Genomic DNA, 10565 nt, shown 5'->3' with positions numbered 1-10565 from the left:
ATTCTTTCTAACTGATATATATATATATTTTTTAATAACAATGTATTTAATGACAAAAATATATATATAACAGTTTTCTTGCATAAAAAATAGCGCTGATCATTGCTGTCAGTTGTAGCAATGTATACAATCTCTCAGTGAAACATGACATGACACAAAACCACCCGTTTTGCTTTTGGTTTTGATTTTTGAAGTTAGGGCAAAAAGAGAGAGATTTTATTTATTTATTTTGGTTTGCTTTCCAGCTAAAAAACTGATGGTAAACATTCCACTGAGATTTTCTTCAGTAAACGGGTTATTGATTTGAATCTCTTACATCAGTGTGAGTTTGACTGTAGTTCTTGCACTGTATTTTGTTGTAATTTCTAAAATAAATAAATGTTACTGGCCAAATTGCCTGTAATTCCACGTTATTTATGCACTCGCCAAAACCAGCTTTTATCTAGCAAATGTTACTAATTAATATTAAATATTTTTTTTTATTTCATAATCATATAATTTTAGAATTCATTTTATTTTTGCATTATTCTGTCTTATTTAAAACGTTATAATAATAATTATAATAATAATAATAATAATAATGACTTGCATATTTAAGTTTAGTGTAGAAAACCAAAGCAGACTGAAACTGAGTTACCAAGAGAGAATCATTGTTACGCCATTTGGGGATGGAAAATGTTATATGCCTTATAATCGCAGTTTACAGTCATAATAATAATAATAATATTTATAATAATTACTTGATTAATGATAATTATACTTGGACTAAGTGCAGTGCATTATAACACAAGTTTGGGGTTGTAGAATTTTTTGTATGCTTTTGAAAGAAGTCTTATTTTGCATTCACACCGCCGCCGTCGAGAGCGTCAAAAATCGCTCTGGCCGCCCTGCCAACAACGCTGTAGAAAGATTCGTGGACGCTCTGATGCTCTGACATAGATCGAATGCTTGTCTTGTATTTAAAGGGGCTGCAAAGCAAACAACTTGTTGATCTTGTACAGACTGACCACAAGGAGGGTAACGTTATAAGTTAACCTCAGTAAATATTGTTGTGGACGAAGTATTAAGATCCTTTACCTAATAATGTATAAAGCACTAATACCACACTGTAAAAATACTCTGAAGTAAAAGTCCTGCTTTAAGATTATACTTAAGTAAGCATAATCAGGTATGAACATTACTTAATGTAAGTATAATCAGGAAAATTGATTTAAAGGTTTAAAAGTGAACTGGGACTATTATACTAATATTCATTATATCATTCGAGTATTATTCCTATAACGTTAATGCACATCAGCAACTCACCAGGAACACCAACAATCTCAGACACCTTGTTCCACGCATCATTTTTAAAATGTATGTCCCTGTACGCAAACAGGGACACGTCGTAGATTATTGGGAAACCCGCCACAACAATAATCAACTTCTCCTCCATTTTGCTTGGGAACTAATGTGGTCTGAACCAAAGTTTACAGGACTGCGTTCTCTGCAATCCTCTCAAGCGGTGGACTTCTACATTCTGATTGGTTGCCGCCGAACCGTATCATAGCTCATTACCATAAAGTTGACCTGATTTCAACTCTCTTCGACGCCCTCACCGTCCAAGACACGCCGTGCCGCTGCTCAACGCCGGCTCACATTGAAAATGAATGACTTCCTGCCACTTTAACGCTCTCGACGGCGGCGGTGTGAACGCACGGTTATAGGCTCACCAAGACAATGAAAACAGTATTGTGAAATAATTCTGCAATTGAAAATAAGTGTTTTCTATTTTATTAAATTTTCAATTATAATTTATTCCTGCATGTTAAAGCTGTTTAAGAAGCATTTATTCTCATCAATGTTGAAATGTGCTGCGTAATATTTTTGTAGAAACTGTGATACATTTTTTTCAGGATCCTTTGATGAATAGACAGTTCAAAAGAACAGCATTTATTTGAAACAGAAATCTTTTGTAACATTATTAATGTCTTTACTGTCACTTTCGATAAATTGAATGCATCCTTATATATGTTATTAATGTATCCATATATATATACTGCCCCAAAACTTTTAAATGCTAGGTACATATTACAATGCATTATATTATATTATATTATATTATATTATATTAATATATACTGCCCCAAAACTTTTAAATGCTAGGTACATATTACAATGCATTATATTATATTATATTATATTATATTATATTATATTATATTATATTATTGGCTACACTGTGATAGTGAGCGCATGAAGATGAAGAAGGTTATATCAATAGTCTTTAATCCAACAAGGGTAATCCAACATACAGGTAGCACACCCGCAGACATTAACTACTCAAGACCGGACAAACTAAAACTAAACACTGAAAACTGAACACACAACCAAACAAGGAAGATTAACAAGACACACCTGAACCACATGACAGAGTTAACACAACGAATGCAAACAGTGCAAAAGGAAAAACAAAGTCCATGTGGTTGTGACAATTATATTATATTATATTATATTATATTTTATATTATATTATTATAGTTTCTAAATATGTATTTTATTCATTGTTATAATGCACTTCTTCGACATTATTCTTGTCATCGGTTTGTCTTCTGTTTTTCATTTCACCTCTCATGCTTGTTCTTTGTTTGCGTGAACTGTAGTAATGTGAGTCTGAGTGCGACTGATGGGTCTTCACATATGGACGGCATGAAGCATTGTTTCAGATTAGATGCTCTGACCTTGCACAGATGTCTGCCACCTATAATTGAAACCATGTCCTGTGCAGGACGGTATTTTATGCGGTTGCCAGCTTGTGGATTTAGAGACTTGCACAAAGATTCTTTATGGTGGTCTTTTTAGCCAAGTTATTTATGATTTAGTCCACTGGAGAGGCATAGGCTAATGTTAGCTCCTATTAAACCCACCTGTTTTACAGCAGCTGTACATCAGCGGTGCTTTTATAATTATTTTAGTTTTCAGTTTATCGTGTGAAAGGATGCACAGATTCAGACTCTTGTTTCAAAAATCAGTACACAAAGAAATTCAGGGTTTTGACCGATCCGGCCAAGTAATCGAGAAGTGTGTGATGTGTTCCAGGATTCTTTAAAGGCTCTGTGGCTGGGAATTCAGTTTCAGTCCGCAGAATCGTAACCTGATATTTGGGGGATAAAGGCTTCCTGACAGGGGGAATGCCATGAGATATATGAAATTCAGAAAGTGCATGCTATAGATTTCAGATGAACCTGTTTCAGGGCCCGTGTAAAGCAGTTTAAACCCTCTCTAGATAAGCGAACAGATGTATCTGTAGCGTGATATGGTGCCCATCATCGCTAGATCTCCAAAGAGAATGCCTTTCGTTCTCCAAATTTATGATGAGCACACGACAAATCTCTTAATTTCTTGCCAAATGTGACATCCATAATACAAAACTACTGCATTCTGTTACAGTAACATAAAAAAAGATGTAATCAAAGAACCAATAAATTTTTATAACTAAAGAAATGTTGACTGAAAAATATTTTTGCTTTGTGGAAACTTCAGTTACATTTTACTGGTAATAATGAACATCATATATGTTACATATCGTAACACTAGTTGTATTTATTAGTTGTAAATTGTAGATAAGGAGTATGTTTTATAAGGAAATACTGTTTCAGTATTCAGTATTTGAACGACTAATTTCAGTGTTACTTGTCATTTCCTTGTAACTGTTTGTAAAATTTACTAGCAATTTCTGAGTGAAAATAGTTTCTATGCCAATTTTTATTAATTGAATATATTTTTATGCAAATTTTAGGATATTGCATTAAAAAAAATCTGGATTGAAATTGTATTTATGCATTTTATCCAAAGCAGTTTGTTAAACCCACGACCTTGACACTGCTAGCACATCTAAATAAAATAAAAATATAAAATAAAATTAATTAATTAATTAAAGTCATGTCATTGTCCCATAACGTCACGTGTCAGAATTATTCAAAATAATTTGTTATTTTGATTTTCCACATAAATTATGTTAGCAATTATATTATATAGAAATATGCCCATATTTGTTGGCATACAGAAGACATTTAACAGTTATAGTCTCCGATATCTAGTTATTTCTCATCTTTATTTGGTGTTAAAATGCTTTATCACAACTTAACTTTATCACAACTTAAGCTTATTTTAGTTAACTAAGACTAAAGTGTGACCATAACAAACATTTTCTTACTTGAAATAAAATAAATGTTAACCAAAATAAAGTATAAAAGTCGGAAATTTTATTATTTTATTTAAGCTTAGCCAAGGCAGTATTCTTCATTTTCATTTAATGTTTAAGTTGATGTTCAAAAATAACTACAATTAAAACTGAAATGATCTAAAAAAAAAAAAGAAATTACTAAAACTTTAACTAAAATTAAAATGAAAACTGAAAATAAAATACTTCAAAATATTAATAAAAAGTATAATGGTCTTTTATAAATCTCGGTAATAAAATAACACTACAACAACTTAATAACCAGAGATAACTTAGTAGGTTGATTTCCCATCAAAATGGGCCTTTGAAGCCACTCTTTACACTGTCATGCTTTCAAAACATTGCTCTGTTCGTTTACGAATCCCGACCAGCCGAGCATAGCAACACTGACTCAACCAATGGCACGAGTTTGGGGGTGTGGCTATCTGTTTGACCAACCAGTAACAGACGGAAAATGTGATTGGGGAAACCTGTTTGAAAGACTCATTATTTTTGCAACAATTTCTACAAAATATGTACAATACTGATGCAGTAACCTTTCAAAAGATACTAATTTGTACCATTTAGGGGTAAATAAGGTACACGTGTAACTTTTAGCTTTTGTATCTTAGGGTACGGCCTCAGTGACAGCTTTGTACTGTTTTTGTTTTCCCCCCTAAGAGTTTTAGCTACTTTGGTGCTTTGGTAGACCAATCACAAAAAAACTTCTTTTGATTGGCATTCCATGCCGGCCAATCAGCAGCAGCCACAGCCCCTCAGGGTTTCACTGCACTGCCAGAGTTATGTTTCACCCAGCATTTCAACATAATCACCTTCATTGCCAGGACATCGAGCCACTCAACAATCTTCGACTGCCTACAATAAGCTGAACAAACTCCAAAACACTGGTGTTGCATTTTACTAGGCCAGCACACAGAAGCCATTCACAGTTAAACGCTGACTTGTATAGCATATAGCAGAGGCATAAACAGCCTGTTTGGCGGTCTATTTTGGTATGTGTTTATGGAGGTAGACCTAATGTGACCTTTTTGGCACATTTGGCCAAAGGGAAAGTCTGGCAGGAAGCCATTCATAGAATTATCACGAGCTCAGCTCAGACTGTTAGAGTCAGTCAGCCGCCAGCCGCAGATAAACCCAGAAATCAACAATGTCTAGATTAACATAGGTTTAAGTCTTTGAATTTGCAAGTGGTTGTCACATTCTGTGCCTTTTTGGCACCGTTTTGAGATCCGGTCTGAGTCCGACGGCTGAATCATTTACACGGATGACAGGAACGTCACGAGTTTCACTGCTTTCATTCTCACGTTCGGCAGTCATGATAATTATTCGGTTCTCACACACTCTTTGGATCTCTGTTGTGCTTACACTATAATACTCCTCCTATGGTGTGTAAATTGCAGTGTAAACACTGCCCCTCGTCTCTGACCCTGTGCTCATGTGGGCTGAGCGCCTCTCACACTTGCTGCTGTCAATCAAATCCTGCCACCTTCATATGAAAAACTCCCTGTACACAACCCACCTCACTGTAGCTTATATTACTGTCATGGAAATTTAATTTTACATTCTTTTTGGAGTATTTCGATTTTGCTATAAGTACACGTATAAAAAGGTAGTCTGAAATTGACATTTTTAAATTATATTTCCTGTAGAATAATATACATTATTTAATTCATATTGTGGTACAGGTATAATATATGCTACCATAAAAGTTTGGCGTAAGTAAGAATTAAGTTTTTTGCAAGAAATGAAAACTTTTATTCAGAAAGAACGTATACAATTGATAAAGTCTCAGTAAAGACATTTATCATGTTAAATGTTAAAATTCTATAATATATATAATGCCCATTTAAAAAATGCTGTTATTTTGCATTTTCTGTTCATTAAATAATCTGACAAAAAAAATGTCACGGTTTCCAATGAAAATATGAAGCTGCGCAACTCAACTAATAATAATAGAAGTTTCTTGAGCTGCAAATCAACATATTAGAATTATTTCTAATAATTATTTCAAATAATTTCTTATTATGTGACTCTGAAGACTGGAGTAATGGCTTTTCATTTTAAAATATACTCGAATAGAAAACAGCTAGTTTAAATTGTAATAACATTTCACAATATTACTGTTTTTACTGTGTCTCATGGTTAAATGAATACAGCCTTGATGAGCAGAAGAAACTTTTCAAAAACATGAAAATATTTCTTCCCACAAACGTTTGAAAGGCAGTGTAGATTAATAGGATAAAATGACATTTTAAATCCTTTCTAGGATCTTTAAATTATGGTATAGTAAAATGATATAGAATTATCCTTAACTTTTTTTATTATCTATTTTATCTTTAGATTTTAGTTATAATATAGATTAATTCGCTAAATTTACATATTTACCATTTAGACACTTTATGTAGTTTTTACATTGTTGAAACATAACATTTATTATATATATTTATATATATATATATATTACGAGAATGCTGTCTATTTAACGAATAAATAAAACATGGGTTCATTTTATGAGATATTTATGATATCCCACAGTAATATCTCTTGTTTTCAGATCAGGTTTTAGTTTTTAGTATGCTTAGGATTTTTTTTTTTCCAGACTCGGTTTTAAATAATAAATTTCAACCTGATGAAGTATGTTAGGTTCCCAAACTTTTTATTATGAAGGGCCAAAAATAAAACTTGATAGAGGACAGTGGGCTAAAAGTGAATATAATATTATATCCAACTATATTTATTAAAATGTATTAAATGCATTTTTAATAATATAATTATTATAAATAAATATATATATAAATATAAATACATTTTTGAAGGTCACTTACATTGTTTTTTTACATTTCAATATACATTATATATATATAACTTAGAAATTAAGTTATAATTCAGTGCCGTATTTCTTCTTCTTCTTTCCTCTTGTGATATGGCATGGCCACAATCAAAGGTCATCACGGGCCAACTTTGGCCCATGGGCCCTGGTTTGGGCATTGTTTTTTGGCAATGCTAGGTGAATGTTGTATTTCAGCAGCATTAGGGGGCATTAGTGAGCACAGCAGGGGCCTGATCTGATCACACATGAACTGCTAGTCACACATCTTAAATGTTAACATTTATTTCATCTAAATATTGTTGATGTATTTAATTTGTAATATTAAGACAAAAACGTTTAATATGGAATATATAATAATCTATGTTGTGTCCTTAGTTTTTTCAGCGTAAAGCGTGTCCCGGACGTGTTGTGCACATCTGTAACCTCCCGGAGGGCAGCTGCACGGAGAATGACGTCATCAACTTGGGACTTCCCTTCGGCAAAGTGACCAACTACATCCTCATGCGCTCGACGCATCAGGTAAGAGATTTCAGCTCTGACAAGAAGATAGCAATGATATATCGTACAGTTTGTCTAAATTAAACCGTAGCGCTATTCTGAGTACTGTAAAAATAGATTTAGACAAGCACTTTAAGTACTTTATCTTAGTGCATTTAACCCCTGACACCGATGATGTCTCCATCACCTTGATTCATTAATCACATTTGACTTTTTGATTGGTCCTGTTAGTACAGACTGGGTCCAATTCTGGGTCCAGCGCCAAGTTTGACATGTGCCTGAAATGCCTGGCATTGAATTGACCTTGTAACTGTCTTGAAGATTTATCACACAATTAAAAAGAATATCTTGAAGATCTGTTCGGATCACATTTGACACATTTTATATTTCACGCATGCTTTAACGATTTGACTCCGGCGTCAGGCTTTTCTTGAATTGGCATACGTGGAGGCGGCTCAGGCGATGGTACAGTACTACCAGCTGCAGCCGGCTACCATCAACGGACACAAGCTACTGATCCGCATGTCCAAGAGATACAAGGAGCTGCAGCTGAAGGTATGAAGCTCATCGTGATCATGGGATTCCAACAAAACCAACTCAAAGTGTTTTCCTTTCTGCTCCAGAAACCAGGTAAAAATGTTGATTCTATAATCCAAGACATCAATTCCCAGAGAGAGCGAGATGAGATGCAGGTGACTGACAGGTGAGAATGACACCAGGACACGCTTTGATTTTTTTAGTCTGGATCTACTGATTTACTAGACAATACGGCAATTAATATTTATAATGAACTGAATACATCTCTTCTATAATTGAAGAATGATTTTAATTTCTAATTTAAAATCAAAACTAAAAATTGATTTTTGGAGGGCATAAAGTCTGAAAAGTCAGGGTGATGAAACTGTCCTCACAACATTAAGAAAAAAATATTATTAAGTAGTTTGGTATGATATTTTACTTTATTATTATTATTATTATTATTATTCACAGTTGTATATTATTATTATTATTATTATTATATTTTACATAATATAAATAATATTTTATATGTCTTGCAAATCTAAGTCATGTGGTGTGACCAACATGCAGAAAACAAAAACATTAAAAAGGAAATGGCATCACAGAGATGACCCCTGCAGACCTTCATGACTGTGTGATAATATAGAATTATTAACTATATTTCAATGTTCTATTTTAGGTATAATATAGATTAATTAGCTAAATTGCTTTTTTTTTTTTAAATGTTAGATACTTAAATATAGTAGATATAGAATACTTAGATATAGAATTTTATTAATTTTTAAAGTGAAAATTGAAAAATAACATTTAAAAATAGTTGTATTGGTTATATAATATTTATTGTATTTATAATATTATATAATATTTCAGAGTTTCTTGAGATCAGATAATTTGACTTTTTCAGAACAAGGCAAGGTTAGTAAAATGACGTGGTGCATCTTCTCAAAAAAATGGAATGATATTTATGAATTAAAAATTCCTGGTATTTGTAAAAAAAAAAAAAATGTAAAAATATATTTATATTATCAACTTTTTTAAAATCATGATTAAGATGTGTACAATCACATGTATTCAAGGTTAAAAATGATTTATTTTTACTTGATGGTTGCACCACATGACATTAAAGTTGAACTTTTTTTCAAAATGGTATAAAAGCTTTTCAAAACAATAAACCTGACAAAGCACATTTCTAAGAACTTTGCCACATGTGTTTTCAGTTTTAATTTTTAAAGATTTTTCCTTTTCTTTATCATTCTCCCAAATCTGCTGCTGTTTTGTGCAGGTACCTGCCGGAGCGTGCCAGATCACGCAGTCCAGTCAGTCGTTCTCTGAGTCCGCGCTCACACAGTCCAAGCTTCACTTCCTGTAGCTCCGCCCACAGTCCACCAGGGCCGCCCTGCCGGCCTGACTGGAGCAATGGCATGGGTCCCCGCCGGGTCTCTTGGGACTGGACATCCCATTTCCGTGGCGACGAGGACCCCCGCCAGAGAGACGACTGGAGGAACGACGAGGAAGAGAGACCCAACGGATGGCTGTCTGAGCGCAGGAAACCCTACCTTAAAACCGGGGACCGGATCAGCCCGCGTATGGGTCCCGGGGACGAGCGGGGCAGGGACTGGTATCCCCGCGGAAGCCCTCAGGGTTTGTCCTTCTCCTCCTACCACTCCATAGACGACTTTTACAAGAAAGACTCGCTGTACAAGACTGATAAACTGAGCAGGCTGCAACATCAGAGACACGAGGGGAAAACGAAGAGAAGGGAAGGTGGCGACTACCACAGACACCGACACTCAGAGTCAGACGTGACGGACGACACAAACTCCAACCGGACAGCTGAAGACAGAGGACGCAGCAAGAAGCCGAGCCAGAGACAAGATAAAGAGGAGAAAGAGTCCGAAAATCAGGCATGTCCTACACATTTGAAAAACAAGACAACTGTAATACTGTGTATAATCTTCTGAATCACAAAATTGAAGTCATTCTTAGAGTTAAGAATATTAAACAAATATTCAAAATATAAAATATAGTATCATTTACTTCATGCATTTTATATCTTTATATAATTTTTTTATTTTAATATTATATATTATTTAAAATATATAAACTTTGAAAAATATTGTAAATATTTAAAGAAGTTATTTTTATATTATATTATTGTAATATTATATTATATTATGTGCCTGCATAGACAATATTTTAATAGCAATATTACATTTTTTTTCTTTTTTTTTACATATTACAGAAGGAAGAATATAGAGCCAAAGAAAGATCAGCATCTCCTCATAACAGCAAACCTGCACAGTCTTCAAAGTGTGGCAGAGATGGTGACAGCGAGGTAAACATTCATTCAAACGCATTTTTGCTTTCTGAAATGTAAAAAAATATTCAGTAAAAACACTAATATTGTGAAATAATTTTACAATTTAAAATAACCATTTTCTAGTTTAATATATTCAAAAATTTAATTTATTCCTGTGATGCAAAGCTGAATTTTCA

General features: G+C 33.6%; 1 protein-coding gene across 1 annotated transcript in view; it reads left to right on the top strand.

The window, feature by feature from the left end:
- Positions 1-10565, top strand: part of LOC107685525 (RNA-binding protein 20-like) — a 61059-nt gene that overhangs the window by 38634 nt on the left and 11860 nt on the right. The window contains exons 6-10 of the mRNA XM_016482129.1: positions 7428-7571; positions 7974-8105; positions 8174-8253; positions 9352-9973; positions 10312-10404. Of these exons, the coding sequence (XP_016337615.1) occupies positions 7428-7571; positions 7974-8105; positions 8174-8253; positions 9352-9973; positions 10312-10404 (1071 nt within the window). The remainder of the gene's footprint in view (positions 1-7427; positions 7572-7973; positions 8106-8173; positions 8254-9351; positions 9974-10311; positions 10405-10565) is intronic.

Source organism: Sinocyclocheilus anshuiensis, unplaced genomic scaffold (assembly GCF_001515605.1).
Source record: "Sinocyclocheilus anshuiensis isolate Anshui unplaced genomic scaffold, SAMN03320099.WGS_v1.1 scaffold826, whole genome shotgun sequence".
Classification (NCBI taxonomy): domain Eukaryota; kingdom Metazoa; phylum Chordata; class Actinopteri; order Cypriniformes; family Cyprinidae; genus Sinocyclocheilus; species Sinocyclocheilus anshuiensis.
Note: the sequence above shows the minus strand (reverse complement) of the source record. Positions and strands in the feature narration are given on the sequence as shown.